Here is an 18,024-nt window from a genome sequence, read left to right as displayed (position 1 = left end):
GAATTTCTCATGAATTTTCAGCATTTTTCATAAAGGGGAGATAACTGTACCTGGAGCCAACAAGCTGCAGCGTGGATTGGTTGCCACGAGTCTCGATCTCTCATATCTACAGAGACGTGATGATCCAACAGAAATTCTGCTACATGCATGTAACCATTGGCTGCTGCTATGTGGAGCTGTAAAATGTGACCAATTCTATTGTTAATTTGTGTCCATGACAAGATCAATGGAGACTTCATACTATTGAATACAGGTTCATGAATCTTTAAGATTTTATTGACTCCAAAATAATGTAATGTCACAAGTTTAATTACTTTGAAAGAATGTAACCATGGAGGTCTTGCTTGCTGTATCAAATTGATCAAGCTTAATGTCATTGTTTAAAGCATATCAACTAACATTATCACTTTGTCACTGGGTGTTTACTGTAATTTTAGCATGAAGGCTTTGACTGAAGATAAAATCAAAGACCTAGTTCTGGCCTGCAATTATTGCTTCAGATCAATGCATACTTGGTATAATCAGATTTAATTTTGAAATAATTAGCTTTATATTGTTGTCTACTTAGTTCAGAAAATCTCTACATTTGTATTTAATAATAATTCATTGAAATTTGCACAGATAAAGAAATTTATCTCCTTAATACATCTAAATGGAGTTTATCCTCACATGTATCAAAACAGAATTTTTATTTCACTGATATAGAAATGTCTGTAAAACATGACCCTGTCCCTATTGAGGGATAGGGATACACTATCTGCCCCTCTCATTTCATGGTAGGGATATAACATAAAGATTTCCAAAACAGCATAAACATCTGTGAAGGAGAATTTGAAATAAAAAATAACACTACTCATTTAATTAACAGGAGATCCCAGAGGGATTTTGGCGACCAACAAAGATTGATCTATGTGTGACAATTGAAAGAGGGATATTTTCTCTGCTTTTCAAACTTTCAAAAACGCATTCTTCACAACTAGGGCCCAAGGGGAACCTAGGTATGGAATTTAAGACAGATCCCTTCAGAAATAGTGGTAAGAAACTTCAACTACCAAAATCAAAGATGGCAGCCGGTCGGCCATCTTGTCGACCGATCAGTTCAGAAATGCAACATGCACAACTAGGCCCTAGGGGAACCTACATATGAAATTTGAGACAGATCCTTTCATAACTTTCTGAGAAATAGTGGTGACAAACGTTAACAATCAAACCAAGATGGATGCATGGTGGCCATCTTGTGAACTGATCGGTCCCTAAATGCAATATGCTTAACTAAGGACCCAAAGGGAACCTACATGTGTAATTTGAAAAATGATCAGTACTTTCTGAGAAATAGCAGTATCAAACTTTTAACTATAACAAGAGATCCCAGAGGGATCTTGGTGCCCACCAAAGAATGATCTATGTCTGACAATGGAAAGAGGGATCTTTTCCCTGCTTTTCAAACTTTTTCAAACACACGACATATAAAATTTGAGACAGATCGCTATAGTACTTTCTAAGAAATAGTGGTAACAAACTTCAACAATGAAATCTAAGATGGCGGCCGGTTGGCTATCTTGTTTACCGATCAGTCCCGAAAGGCATTATGCATCAGTTCTAAAAGGTACTATGCACAACTAGGGCCCTAGGGGAACCTACATATGAAATATGAGAAAGATCCCTTCAGTACTTTTTGAGAAATAGCGGTAACAAACTTTAACTATCAAAATCCAAGATGGCCGCCTGTCGGCCATCTTGTTGACCGATCGGAGCCAAAATGCAATATGCACAACTAGGGTCCTAGGGGAACCTGTATATGAAATTTGAGAAACATCCTTTCAGCACTTTTTGAGAAATAGCGGTAACAAACTTTAACTATCAAAATCCAAGATGGCCGCCTGTCGGCCATCTTGTTGAACGATCGGTCCCAAAATGCAATATGCACAACTAGGGCCCTAGGGGAACCTACATATGAAATTTGAGAAAGATCCCTTCAGTACTTTCTGAGAAATAGTGGTAACAAGTATTGTTAACGGACGGACGGACGTTCATGAGGATGGACAATGGACCACAGACTAAAAGCGATTAGAATGGCCCACCATCTGATGGTGGTGGGCTGAAAATGCAGAATTTTATTTACAAATGAACTTAAGTGACTTGCCATTTAACAAATTATCTCTATATACCAGCTACCAGCCTTACAGTTGTGAATGTCACTAGCAATAGTTTAACCAGATAAAAACTATCAGAAAAACTTAGTTTGTCTGATAAATTCTCCACTGACTCGTAAAAACTAAAGAAGATTTTTTATTGCCAACAAAATGATTCCAAAAACTATTAAAAAGAAGGGGAAAAAAAGACACAGATTACTTTTTTTTTAAAATTTACTCCAAGTTGTATGTACTTTTACTATATAAATCTTCACAGATTTTCACAGATTAATGTATCATTATCAAAAAGGCTTTGTGTGTCAAGTTGTTTAAGCTTTCAAAGAAGATAGCATAATGCAGATGGCATAACTGCATCTTTCTGATAAAACAGTTATGTACAATGTTTTTGAACATTCAAACTTCTACACGTACTCTAGAAAGTGAGTTTGCCCTTTCAGAGCAGTGTAAAAGAACTTATTTAATATGGATATAGTTTAGGTGTTCTTAAGAGGAAATTGTTTTTAAACAATCAAAGCTAAAACACCGAAGTTTAGTGTAACTATGATCATCTTTCAGGTGTTGGATGTTGTTCACTCCTACTTTAGACTCGTATGTGGTTACCATATTCGACCCTATAAGCACCCATCCCCCTTTTTGAGGCCTCAATTTCATTTAACTCAAATTAAATACAGACTGAAACAATGAAACCTGTTTAGGTTTCTCTATTTGATTTCTTTAGCATATTGATCAATGGTTGTGCAATACGTTTGTGAAATGTTAGCCCAAATTCAGTCTTATTTAAGTGCCCCCTCATTTTTTTAATGTTTTAAGCACCCTGAGCTTTTATTGGGTGGACTACAGTAAAACATGGTGGAATATAGACAAAGTTTCCAGAAAAGAACCATCAACCAATGACTCTAAGCGGGCCTAAACTCCAGGAACATGTAGACAGATACCTTCACAATTCGATAATAGGTAAAGAGATTTTTTGATGTATAAAACTGAACAGAACCTTGATACAGAACCACAGCTGGTTTAAATTGACTTGTTAAAATCAAGTGGATAAGTCATGCAAGAATGCTATCAATAATTTGTTAGCAACCTTCGTCCCTAGCATTCCTAAGGCCTGTTTGACAAATGTAGATTACCCAAAAACTTTCCAGATGCCTCTCATATCTCATACCGTTTTACTAATTACCCTCAAGTCAATGTGTTTTGTTTGACCTAGGCATAGAAATACCTAAAAAATACTTTTTATATAGGTTAGGTTTTTACTCAGGTTTTTGTATGATCCATAGATAGAAAACACACAATGTAGATATCAAATTGTACGTTACAGTTGTATTTATTGCTTCAGCTATCTCTTTATCCATAATTTTCTCCTAAATCGTCTACCCTTTCCCCACAAACCCACGATGCCCAAGTTTATTTACATAATACATAGAACTTACTGGAGTGGTGCCGTTTTCTGTGTAATATTCTAGGTTACCATTCTGTGTTGCAATCCATTCCATATCCTTTAACATTTCCTTCTCTGCGATCAGTCGCGTCTCGTCTATCTCCTCCTGTGTGATGCCTGGTCATCAAAAACATATCAAATTATTTTAGTCACAAAACTCCCCAGTCCTCCTGGAGGTAATGATAAAGGATTTATGGAAATATGAGTTTTAAGCTGGGCGTAGTTTGGTAACAGCACCAGTCTTAAAGGAAATAACAGCAATAGTTGTACTAACATAAAGAGATACAGTTATAGATAAGAAAGATTGGGAAATTAGAGAGAGAGCAATTAAAAATAGGTATTAGGATATAGTTAGTGTCCCACATACGGTCATTATATAAGGACTCAAAGGGGTCAGGAGATAAGTGTCTGTAAGGTCACTAAGGTGTCTATGGACAATAGTGTTGGGGTGCAAGGTTCATTTAGAATAATTCAATGTACATGTAATCTTGGTCCTGAGACAGGACAGTATGATCATCAAAAGACATGTGATGTGAAATGTATCCACACCTCCTAAAGATGTAATTAACCAATAGAATTTGAGAATTTAGATAAATAGAGTAAGGACAGATATAATATGAAAAGGAAGATGTAGATAGAGATATAGTAGACAGATAAGAGAGAACATATCAGAACATCAGGTCAGAATGACAGAGTGACGGAACGGATAGAGAGTTATAATTCCCCAGGTAGTGGTGATGAGGATAGAGAGTTATAATTCCCCAGGTAGTGTTGATGAGGATAGAGAGTTATAATTCCCCAGGTAGTGGTGATGAGGATAGAGAGTTATAATTCCCCAGGTAGTGGTGATGAGGATAGAGAGTTATAATTCCCCAGGTAGTGTTGATGAGGATAGAGAGTTATAATTCCCCTGATAGTGGTGATGAGGATAGAGAGTTATAATTCCCCAGGTAGTGGTGATGAGGATAGAGAGTTATAATTCCCCAGGTAGTGTTGATGAGGATAGAGAGTTATAATTCCCCAGGTAGTGTTGATGAGGATAGAGAGTTATAATTCCCCTGATAGTGGTGATGAGGATAGAGAGTTATAATTCCCCAGGTAGTGGTGATGAGGATAGAGAGTTATAATTCCCCAGGTAGTGTTGATGAGGATAGAGAGTTATAATTCCCCAGGTAGTGGTGATGAGGATAGAGAGTTATAATTCCCCAGGTAGTGTTGATGAGGATAGAGAGTTATAATTCCCCAGGTAGTGGTGATGAGGATAGAGAGTTATAATTCCCCAGGTAGTGGTGATGAGGATAGAGAGTTATAATTCCCCAGGTAGTGATGAGGATAGAGAGTTATAATTCCCCAGGTAGTGATGAGGATAGAGAGTTATAATTCCCCAGGTAGTGGTGATGAGGATAGAGAGTTATAATTCCCCAGGTAGTGTTGATGAGGATAGAGAGTTATAATTCCCCAGGTAGTGGTGATGAGGATAGAGAGTTATAATTCCCCAGGTAGTGGTGATGAGGATAGAGAGTTATAATTCCCCAGGTAGTGGTGATGAGGATAGAGAGTTATAATTCCCCAGGTAGTGTTGATGAGGGATAGAGAGTTATAATTCCCCAGGTAGTGGTGATGAGGATAGAGAGTTATAATTCCCCAGGTAGTGGTGATGAGGATAGAGAGTTATAATTCCCCAGGTAGTGTTGATGAGGATGGAGAATTATAATTCCCTAGGTAGTGGTGATGAGGATAGAGAGTTATAATTCCCCAGGTAGTGTTGATGAGGATAGAGAGTTATAATTCCCCAGGTAGTGGTGATGAGGATAGAGATTATAATTCCCCAGGTAGTGGTGATGAGGATAGAGAGTTATAATTCCCCAGGTAGTGTGATGAGGATAGAGAGTTATAATTCCCCAAGTGGTGATGAGGATAGAGAGTTATAATTCCCCAGGTAGTGGTGATGAGGATAGAGAGTTATAATTCCCCAGGTAGTGGTGATGAGGATAGAGAGGTATAATTCCCCAGGTAGTGGTGATGAGGATAGAGAGTTATAATTCCCCAGGTAGTGGTGATGAGGATAGAGAGTTATAATTCCCCAGGTAGTGGTGATGAGGATAGAGAGTTATAATTCCCCAGGTAGTGGTGATGAGGATAGAGAGTTATAATTCCCCAGGTAGTGTGTGATGAGAGATAGAGAGTTATAATTCCCCAGGTAGTGGTGATGAGGATAGAGAGTTATAATTCCCCAGGTAGTGGTGATGAGATAGAGAGTTATAATTCCCCAGGTAGTGGTGATGAGGATAGAGAGTTATAATTCCCCAGGTAGTGGTGATGAGGATAGAGAGTTATAATTCCCCAGGTAGTGGTGATGAGGATAGAGAGGTATAATTCCCCAGGTAGTGGTAATGAGGATAGAGAGTTATAATTCCCCAGGTAGTGGTGATGAGGATAGAGAGTTATAATTCCCCAGGTAGTGGTGATGAGGATAGAGAGTTATAATTCCCCAGGTAGTGGTGATGAGGATAGAGAGTTATAATTCCCCAGGTAGTGGTGATGAGGATAGAGAGTTATAATTCCCCAGGTAGTGATGAGGATAGAGAGTTATAATTCCCCAGGTAGTGGTGATGAGGATAGAGAGTTATAATTCCCCAGGTAGTGGTGAGAGGATAGAGAGTTATAATTCCCCAGGTAGTGTGATGAGGATAGAGAGTTATAATTCCCCAGGTAGTGGTGATGAGGATAGAGAGTTATAATTCCCCAGGTAGTGGTGATGAGGATAGAGAGTTATAATTCCCCAGGTAGTGTGATGAGGATAGAGAGTTATAATTCCCCAGGTAGTGGTGATGAGGATAGAGAGTTATAATTCCCCAGGTAGTGTGATGAGGATAGAGAGTTATAATTCCCCAGGTAGTGGTGATGAGGATAGAGAGTTATAATTCCCCAGGTAGTGGTGATGAGGATAGAGAGTTATAATTCCCCAGGTAGTGTTGATGAGGATAGAGAGTTATAATTCCCCCAGGTAGTGGTGATGAGGATAGAGAGTTATAATTCCCCAGGTAGTGGTGATGAGGATAGAGAGTTATAATTCCCCAGGTAGTGGTGATGAGGATAGAGAGTTATAATTCCCCAGGTAGTGTTGATGAGGATAGAGAGTTATAATTCCCCAGGTAGTGGTGATGAGGATAGAGAGTTATAATTCCCCAGGTAGTGGTGATGAGGATAGAGAGTTATAATTCCCCAGGTAGTGTTGATGAGGATAGAGAGTTATAATTCCCCAGGTAGTGGTGATGAGGATAGAGAGTTATAATTCCCCAGGTAGTAGTGGTATGAGGATAGAGAGTTATAATTCCCCAGGTAGTGGTGATGAGGATAGAGAGTTATAATTCCCCAGGTAGTGGTGATGAGGATAGAGAGTTATAATTCCCCAGGTAGTGGTGATGAGGATAGAGAGTTATAATTCCCCAGGTAGTGGTGATGAGGATAGAGAGTTATAATTCCCCAGGTAGTGTTGATGAGGATAGAGAGTTATAATTCCCCAGGTAGTGGTGATGAGGATAGAGAGTTATAATTCCCCAGGTAGTGTTGATGAGGATAGAGAGAGTTATAATTCCCCAGGTAGTGGTGATGAGGATAGAGAGTTATAATTCCCCAGGTAGTGTGATGAGGATAGAGAGTTATAATTCCCCAGGTAGTGGTGATGAGGATAGAGAGTTATAATTCCCCAGGTAGTGTTGATGAGGATAGAGAGTTATAATTCCCCTGATAGTGGTGATGAGGATAGAGAGTTATAATTCCCCAGGTAGTGTTGATGAGGATAGAGAGTTATAATTCCCCAGGTAGTGTTGATGAGGATAGAGAGTTATAATTCCCCAGGTAGTGTTGATGAGGATAGAGAGTTATAATTCCCCAGGTAGTGGTGATGAGGATAGAGAGTTATAATTCCCCAGGTAGTGTTGATGAGGATAGAGAGTTATAATTCCCCAGGTAGTGGTGATGAGGATAGAGAGTTATAATTCCCCAGGTAGTGTTGATGAGGATAGAGAGTTATAATTCCCCAGGTAGTGTTGATGAGGATAGAGAGTTATAATTCCCCAGGTAGTGGTGATGACGATAGAGAGTTATAATTCCCCAGGTAGTGGTGATGAGGATTGAGAGTTATAATTCCCCAGGTAGTGTTGATGAGGATAGAGAGTTATAATTCCCCAGGTAGTGGTGATGAGGAAGGCAGTACAAAAGTGAGTATGGAGTTGAAGTACAAGATAACATCTGAACTGTAATAATGATATACCAACAGAAGGAGAATAAAACAGTAGAACTGCATGGATTTACAGCCTCAGTGTCTTCCTCCCAAGTTCAAATAATCATCACCAACATATTGCAAGATGACCTCCAACACACCAAAAACCTTCCAGTCATACATGAATGAAATGGCAAAACAATACTGCCTTTGTTAGATGGGTCACTATCCACTGGAACACATGCCCTGACATTTCTTATCATAAGTAACCTTGTTGTAGCTGTTGGCTACCTTGATAAACAATGTATGACTGATCATGTGTGGTTTATGTGTGTCTTAATAGTGAAAGGAGCAGTTGCCTTGGAAATTCTACAATCTATTTTGTCTACAAGGTTATACTTCCTTGCTCCATATTTACAATTTAAAGTACATGTAATTTGTATCTTATAGACCAATGATTGTAAGGATACTGTGTTACCCGGAACATAACATTGACAATACTCCATTGACCCATATTATTATGATAACAACAGTATCCAATAAAGAAACCTTATACTAAGCTAACAGTTAACGATTATTTCTCAATGAACGCTAGTGATGAAGGTTAAAACAGATATAATTACAGTTGGTAAGAGAAAGCTTGTGTTACCACAAAGTAATGTGAAGACTCCGTGTTTAACACTTGAGCTGAAGAGTCACTCCAAGCCTAGTGTATACAGCCCATTCCATGCCTTATTGAAATGTTGTGCTTCCCAGCAAAAAATTGGTCACCATTCAGAGCAAGAAAGGTTTTATATTATTGTCTGTGTGGTATTCCCCTGACAATAGGTATCTATTTTCTGTCTCATTTTTACCATTAATCAGTTATAGCCATCAATGATCCACCGAATAACACTTTACTATTACTGTTACTCGAGGTGACAGAGTGGTAGAGATTTTGAAACAAATAATCGCTAGTTCCTCCGCCTCTTGGTTCTGAGTTCAAATCCCAGGTGATGCAGTTGCTAAACAGGCTATCCTCCACCATCAAAACCTAGTAGACTGTAAAACTACTTTATCTTGCAGGCTATTACATTTCATGATTACTACATAAAGAGTAACATTTGCAGATTTTTTAATTGTATGGAAATTCCTACCAATATGGAATGTGTAGATATTACTTACCAGAGAATAACTTTTGTATGGAAATTAGGTGTAGATATTACTTACCAGGCTTTATTTTCTATACTTGTATATACCAATGTTGTTACATATATAATGACCATGGATTTGTTTTCTATATATACCAATGTTGTTACATATGACTTGTACATGAAGTGAAAGATATCTTTCTAAGGTTTATCACAATTAGCATAAGAATGTTAATGTAAAGGCTGGACACCTGTGTAAGGAACATTAGGGTCAGGGTTTTATTTAATTAATTAAGTCTTCTGTATAGTGACACTTTTTTTTATATGTGAACTAAAACGTATGTCTCTCCCCTAATTGTTTAAGGACTACATGACATAACATGAGCATACACTATGTCTCTCCCCTAAATGTTTAAGGACTACATGACGTAACATGAGCATACACTTTTGATTGTTTGAAGAAAGGACCTCCTTCATATCTATACTTAGGTCATGGCAAAACCAACCCAATTAAATGCACTCCGTATGCAGCGAATCTCATAGACTACCATTCTATTACTTTATTTTACAAAAGTTACAGAATTATTGAAACAAACACACTTACACACACTCATGACCTTGAGATCGTCCAGGTACTCATGAAGTTGAGATTGTCGGAACAATGTGACCTGATCTCTATAGACTACTTTTTACATCGTCATAACAATGTGACCTAATTGCTATAGACTACTTTTTACATCGTCAGAACAATGTGGCCTGATTGCTATAGACTACTTTTTACATCGTCAGAACAATGTGGCCTGATTGCTATAGACTACTTTTTACATCGTCAGAACAATGTGACCTGACCGCTATAAACTACTTTTTACATCGTCAGAACAATGTGACCTGATTGCAATAGGCTTCTTTTTACATCGTCAGAACAATGTGACCTGATTGCTATAGACTACTTTTTACATCGTCAGAACAATGTGACCTGACCGCTATAGACTACTTTTTACATCGCCAGAACAATGTGACCTGATCTCTATAGACTACTTTTTACATCGTCAGAACAATGTGACCTGATTTCTATAGACTACTTTTTACATCATCAGAACAATGTGACCTGATCTCTATAGACTACTTTTTACATCGTCAAAACAATGTGACCTGATTGCTATAGACTACTTTTTACATCGTCAGAACAATGTGACCTGATCTCTATAGACTACTTTTTACATCGTCAGAACAATGTGACCTGACCGTTATAAACTACTTTTTACATCGTCAGAACAATGTGACCTGATTGCTATAGGCTTCTTTTTACATCATCAGAACAATGTGACCTGATTGCTATAGACTACTTTTTACATCGTCAGAACAATGTGACCTGACCGCTATAGACTACTTTTTACATCGTCAGAACAATGTCACCTGACTGCTATAAACTACTTTTTACATCGTCAGAACAATGTGACCTGATCTCTATAGACTACTTTTAACATCGTCAGAACAATGTGACCTGACCGCTATAAACTACTTTTTACATCGTCGGAACAATGTGACCTGATTTCTATAAACTACTTTTTACATCGTCAGAACAATGTGACCTGATTGCAATAGGCTACTTTTTACATCGTCAGAACAATGTGACCTGATTGCTATAGACTACTTTTTACATGGTCAGAACAATGTGACCTGATTGCTATAGACTACTTTTTACATGGTCAGAACAATGTGACCTGACCGCTATAAACTACTTTTTACATCGTCAGAACAATGTGACCTGATTGCTATAGGCTTCTTTTTACATCGTCAGAACAATGTGACCTGATTGCTATAGACTACTTTTTACATCGTCAGAACAATATGACCTGACCGCTATAGACTACTTTTTAAATCGTCAGAACAATGTGACCTGATCTCTATAGACTACTTTTTACATCGTCAGAACAATGTGACCTGACCGCTATAGACTACTTTTTACATCGTCAGAACAATGTGACCTGATCTCTATAGACTACTTTTTACATCGTCAGAACAATGTGACCTGATCTCTATAGACTACTTTTTACATCGTCAGAACAATGTGACCTGATCTCTATAGACTACTTTTTACATCGTCAGAACAATGTGACCTGATCTCTATAGACTACTTTTTACATCGTCAGAACAATGTGACCTGATCTCTATAGACTACTTTTTACATCATCAGAATAATGTGACCTGATCTCTATAGACTACTTTTTACATCGTCAGAACAATGTGACCTGATCTCTATAGACTACTTTTTACATCGTCAGAACAATGTGACCTGACTGCTATAAACTACTTTTTACATCGTCAGAACAATGTGACCTGATCTCTATAGACTACTTTTTACATCGTCAGAACAATGTGACCTGACCGCTATAAACTACTTTTTACATCGTCAGAACAATGTGACCTGATTGCTATAGGCTTCTTTTTACATCGTCAGAACAATGTGACCTGACCGCTATAGACTACTTTTTACATTGTCAGAACAATGTGACCTGACTGCTATAAACTACTTTTTACATCGTCAGAACAATGTGACCTGATCTCTATAGACTACTTTTTACATCGTCAGAACAATGTGACCTGATTTCTATAAACTATTTTTTACATCGTCAGAACAATGTGACCTGATTGCTATAGGCTACTTTTTACATCATCAGAACAATGTGACCTGATTGCTATAGACTACTTTTTACATGGTCAGAACAATGTGACCTGATTGCTATAGACTACTTTTTACATCGTCAGAACAATGTGACCTGACCGCTATAACCGCTATAAACTACTTTTTACATCGTCAGAACAATGTGACCTGATTGCTATAGGCTTCTTTTTACATCGTCAGAACAATGTGACCTGATTGCTATAGACTACTTTTTACATCGTCAGAACAATGTGACCTGATCTCTATAGACTACTTTTTACATCGTCAGAACAATGTGACCTGATCTCTATAGACTACTTTTTACATCGTCAGAACAATGTGACCTGATCTCTATAGACTACTTTTTACATCGTCAGAACAATGTGACCTGATCTCTATAGACTACTTTTTACATCGTCAGAACAATGTGACCTGATTGCTATAGACTACTTTTTACATCGTCAGAACAATGTGACCTGATCTCTATAGACTACTTTTTACATCGTCAGAACAATGTGACCTGATCTCTATAGACTACTTTTTACATCGTCAGAACAATGTGACCTGATCTCTATAGACTACTTTTTACATCGTCAGAACAATGTGACCTGATCTCTATAGACTACTTTTTACATCGTCAGAACAATGTGACCTGATCTCTATAGACTACTTTTTACATCGTCAGAACAATGTGACCTGATCTCTATAGACTACTTTTTACATCGTCAGAACAATGTGACCTGATCTCTATAGACTACTTTTTACATCGTCAGAACAATGTGACCTGATCTCTATAGACTACTTTTTACATCGTCAGAACAATGTGACCTGATCTCTATAGACTACTTTTTACATCGTCAGAACAATGTGACCTGATCTCTATAGCCTACTTTTTACATCGTCAGAACAATGTGACCTGATCTCTATAGACTACTTTTTACATCGTCAGAACAATGTGACCTGATCTCTATAGACTACTTTTTACATCGTCAGAACAATGTGACCTGATCTCTATAGACTACTTTTTACATCGTCAGAACAATGTGACCTGATTGCTATAGACTACATTTTACATCGTCAGAACAATGTGACCTGACCGCTATAGACTACTTTTTATATCGTCAGAACAATGTGACCTGATCTCTATAGACTACTTTTTACATCGTCAGAACAATGTGACCTGACTGCTATAAACTACTTTTTACATCGTCAGAACAATGTGACCTGATTTCTATAGACTACTTTTTACATCGTCAGAACAATGTGACCTGATTGCTATAGACTACTTTTTACATCGTCAGAACAATGTGACCTGACCGCTATAGACTACTTTTTACATCGTCAGAACAATGTGACCTGATCTCTATAGACTACTTTTTACATCGTCAGAACAATGTGACCTGATCTCTATAGCCTACTTTTTACATCGTCAGAACAATGTGACCTGATTGCTATAGACTAGACTACTTTTTATCTACATCGTCAGAACAATGTGACCTGATCTCTATAGCCTACTTTTTACATCGTCAGAACAATGTGACCTGATCTCTATAGACTACTTTTTACATCGTCAGAACAATGTGACCTGATCTCTATAGACTACTTTTTACATCGTCAGAACAATGTGACCTGATCTCTATAGACTACTTTTTTACAACAGACAGACTTTATCATTCCATCTTTATAATAAACTGATGTCACAATGAATACCAATGTTAAAAACAATGATTTCTTCCACTAATGAAATGAGGGAGGTATCTGTACAGCTATTACCTAACAAAGATGTAACATTTAGCTGACAGGCTGTAACAGGCTGGCAGGTGTAAACTCAGCAAAGCGTCTCTCCCAATAATAGGATAACAGGATAGAGACCAAAATAGGAAAACTTTGTAATGAATGCCTAAATCTTGGTTTGAGAGAATCGGACATGATGATGCACACTGTCTAGACAAGTTTGTCTGCTGTAATGACATAGATCTGGTGTGGCCTTCCTGTCTTATAGGGCTGCTCGTCATGGGTTGTATAAATCCCATCAGTCGCTATGTTATTTGATGTGCCACCATCCCACCAGTCGCTATGTTATTTGATGTGCCACCATCCCACCAGTCGCTATGTTATTTGATGTGTCACCATCCCACCAGTCGCTATGTTATTTGATGTGCCAACATCCCACCAGTCGCTATGTTATTTGATGGGTCACCATCCCATCAGCGCTATGTTATTTGATGTGCCACCATCCCACCAGTCGCTATGTTATTTGATGTGTCACCATCCCACCAGTCGCTATGTTATTTGATGTGCCACCATCCCACCAGTCGCTATGTTATTTGATGTGTCACCATCCCACCAGTCGCTATGTTATTTGATGTGCCACCATCCCACCAGTCGCTATGTTATTTGATGTGCCACCATCCCACCAGTCGCTATGTTATTTGATGTGCCACCATCCCACCAGTCGCTATGTTATTTGATGTGCCAACATCCCACCAGTCGCTATGTTATTTGAAGTGTCACCATCCCACCAGTCGCTATGTTATTTGATGGTGTCACCATCCCACCAGTCGCTATGTTATTTGATGTGTCACCATCCCACCAGTCGCTATGTTATTTGATGTGTCACCATCCCACCAGTCGCTATGTTATTTGATGTGCCACCATCCCGCCAGTCGCTATGTTATTTGATGTGCCACCATCCCGCCAGTTGCTATGTTATTTGATGTGTCACCATCCCACCAGTCGCTATGTTATTTGATGTGTCACCATCCCACCAGTCGCTATGTTATTTGATGTGTCACCATCCCACCAGTCCTATGTTATTTGATGTGTCACCATCCCACCAGTCGCTATGTTATTTGATGTGTCACCATCCCACCAGTCGCTATGTTATTTGATGTGTCACCATCCACCAGTCGCTATGTTATTTGATGTCACCATCCCACCAGTCGCTATGTTATTTGATGTGTCACCATCCCACCAGTCGCTATGTTATTTGATGTGTCACCATCCCACCAGTCGCTATGTTATTTGATGTGCACCATCCCACCAGTCGCTATGTTATTTGATGTGCCACCATCCCACCAGTCGCTATGTTATTTGATGTGCCACCATCCCACCAGTCGCTATGTTATTTGATGTGTCACCATCCCACCAGTCGCTATGTTATTTGATGTGTCACCATCCCACCAGTCGCTATGTTATTTGATGTGTCACCATCCCACCAGTCGCTATGTTATTTGATGTGCCACCATCCCACCAGTCGCTATGTTATTTGATGTGTCACCATCCCACCAGTCGCTATGTTATTTGATGTGTCACCATCCCACCAGTCGCTATGTTATTTGATGTGTCACCATCCCACCAGTCGCTATGTTATTTGATGTGCCACCATCCCACCAGTCGCTATGTTATTTGATGTGTCACCATCCCCCAGTCGCTATGTTATTTGATGTGTCACCATCCCACCAGTCGCTATGTTATTTGATGTGTCACCATCCCACCAGTCGCTATGTTATTTGATGTGTCACCATCCCACCAGTCCTATGTTATTTGATGTGTCACCATCCCACCAGTCGCTATGTTATTTGATGTGTCACCATCCCACCAGTCGCTATGTTATTTGATGTGTCCACCATCCCACCAGTCGCTATGTTATTTGATGTGTCACCATCCCACCAGTCGCTATGTTATTTGATGTGTCACCATCCCACCAGTCGCTATGTTATTTGATGTGTCACCATCCCACCAGTCGCTATGTTATTTGATGTGTCACCATCCCACCAGTCGCTATGTTATTTGATGTGCCACCATCCCACCAGTCGCTATGTTATTTGATGTGTCACCATCCCACCAGTCGCTATGTTATTTGATGTGCCACCATCCCACCAGTCGCTATGTTATTTGATGTGTCACCATCCCACCAGTCGCTATGTTATTTGATGTGCCACCATCCCACCAGTCGCTATGTTATTTGATGTGCCACCATCCCGCCAGTCGCTATGTTATTTGATGTGTCACCATCCCGCCAGTCGCTATGTTATTTGATGTGTCACCATCCCGCCAGTTGCTATGTTATTTGATGTGTCACCATCCCACCAGTCGCTATGTTATTTGATGTGTCACCATCCCACCAGTCGCTATGTTATTTGATGTGTCACCATCCCACCAGTCACTATGTTATTTGATGTGTCACCGGGGAGACTGTCCTTTTGCTATGGTAAATACTGTAAATAAACCCCTATAAGTGTCTCTCTGTAGTTCACCACAAAAATCCACAGACACATTAAATGTTAGATCATTCCTAAAGCCTCTGTTTCCCCACGTCCTCTGACCGATTCACCACCAGTATCTCGGTGGCCCGGATCTCATTCACATACATGAGTAGTATATAAGATAAAGAATTATCGTAAATTCACTTAAACTTTTACTTTTGTATTCTATCTTTAAAGAGTATTCATCTGGACAATGTTGCATATAGCATTGTCCAACTTATAGCTAAATTGAAGCTTGGAGAATTGTTATTCATTGACATCAAACGTTATATCCAAATTTCAGTGAATGAGCCATTGCCTCGTCTAGTGACGCCATGGCTTAAATATGAAATACCAGTAAAAAGGAGTAATCAAGATAGACTTTGCAACCACCTGTGTATAGAGACCAATTGGCTATAAAAACCCTTTTTTTCTTTGTCCCTTGTGTGGTATGTAAGAACTTTGACAACAATCTTACAGGATTGGGTTATATACAATTTAAAGTTCATCAAGAATATGACCTTGACCTCAGGGGATACTGACCTCTTTTAGCCATCTCTGTCTCTATATAGTCCAAGGTCACTTCGTCTTCACAGATGTCATACGGCATGTTCCCATCAGCATTCACAGCTAACAGCTCAGCCCCTCTATAAAACGATAAAGGGAGATAACCAATGATTACAGCTCAGCCCCTTTATAAAACGATAACGGGAGATAACTAATGATTACAGCTCAGCCCCTCTATAAAACGATAAAGGGAGATAACTAATGATTACAGCTCAGCCCCTTTATAAAACGACAAAGGGAGATAATTAATTATTACAGCTCAGCCCCTCTATTAACGACAAAGGGAGATAAGTAATGATTACAGATCAGCCAGTCTAAAACGACAAAGGGAGATAATTAATGATTACAGCTCATCCCCTCTAAAACGACAAAGGGAGATAACTAATGATTACAGCTCAGCCCCTCTATAAAACGAAAAAGGGAGATTATCAATGCTAACAGCTCTGCCCCTCTATAAAACACCAAAGGGAGATAATTTATGATAACAGCTCTGCCCTTCTATAAAACTAAAAAGGGAGATAATTAATGATAAAAGCTCAGCCCCTCTATAAAACGACAAAGGGAGATAATTAATGATTACAGCTCAGCGCCTTTATAAAACGACAAAGGGAGATAAATCATCATAGCAGCATTGACAATTAATGATGACAGTGTTTCATCGAAACTCAAATCTTTCTTTTCCGTGGTTTATAAATAACAATCTCTGTAGAATTATTTCTATTTTGGGGATTGTTGTTGGAAAATCTACTAGGAGAAACCAATGTGTTACATAGGGTGGCATATGTGAGATGCATTTATGAAGTGGTTTTTTTTTATTGATGTAAGCCTTGTTGAATACTATACGATTTAAAAGTTGGTATTTGAAAACATCAATATTTACCTACCATCATATCTTTTTGACATGTCTTCAACATTACAATGATGGTCACATTTCAGCAGTGAGGTACAGAGGGCCTGTATCGCTCACCTGGTTTGTAATGCCAAGTAATGTTCTGAATACAGGTTCATTGTTTCTTTTCTGAAGGAATTTTAATATTAACCTCTAAATCCCCTATTGGGCCCCACCTCTCCTGCCCTTTGGGTGTCAGAGCCAAAATTTATACAAGGTCTGTTCCTCTTTCCCCAAGGATGTTTGTGGCCAAATTTGGTTACAATCCATGCAGAACTCTATGACAAGTAGTGATTTAAATGATTTATATCTATTTCCCCTATTGGGCCCTGCCCCTCCTGCCCCTGGGGGATCAGGCCAAAATTTATTTAAGTTCTGTTCCCCTTCCCCCCAAGGATGTTTGTGGCCAAAATTGGTTACATTCCATTCAGAACTCTATGACTAGTAGCGATTTAAAGGATTTACCTCTATTTCCCCTATTGGGCCCCGCCCCTCCTGCCCCCAGGTCAGAGCCAAAATTTATACAAGTTCTGTCCCCCTTCCACCAAGGATGTTTGTGGCCAAATTTGGTTACAATCCATGTAGAACTCTATGACAAGTAGTGATTTAAATGATTTACCTCTATTTCCCCTATTGGGCCCCATCCCTCCTGCCCCCAGGGGGCCAGGCCAAAATTTATACAAGTTCTGTTCCCCTTCCCTCCAAGGATG

General features: G+C 39.0%; 1 protein-coding gene across 10 annotated transcripts in view; it reads right to left on the bottom strand.

Moving 5' to 3' along the window:
- LOC138316266 (protein phosphatase 1 regulatory subunit 16A-like) overlaps positions 1–18,024 on the bottom strand; it is a 129,200-nt gene that overhangs the window by 34,282 nt on the left and 76,894 nt on the right. For all 10 annotated transcript variants that reach the window (XM_069257883.1, XM_069257887.1, XM_069257889.1 and 7 more), the window contains exons 5-7: positions 16,402–16,505; positions 3,584–3,708; positions 51–176 (exon numbers count right to left, since the gene is read on the bottom strand). In XM_069257883.1, the coding sequence (XP_069113984.1) occupies positions 51–176; positions 3,584–3,708; positions 16,402–16,505 (355 nt within the window). The remainder of the gene's footprint in view (positions 1–50; positions 177–3,583; positions 3,709–16,401; positions 16,506–18,024) is intronic.

Source organism: Argopecten irradians, chromosome 2, assembly GCF_041381155.1.
Source record: "Argopecten irradians isolate NY chromosome 2, Ai_NY, whole genome shotgun sequence".
NCBI classification, from domain to species: Eukaryota; Metazoa; Mollusca; class Bivalvia; order Pectinida; family Pectinidae; genus Argopecten; species Argopecten irradians.
Note: the sequence above shows the minus strand (reverse complement) of the source record. Positions and strands in the feature narration are given on the sequence as shown.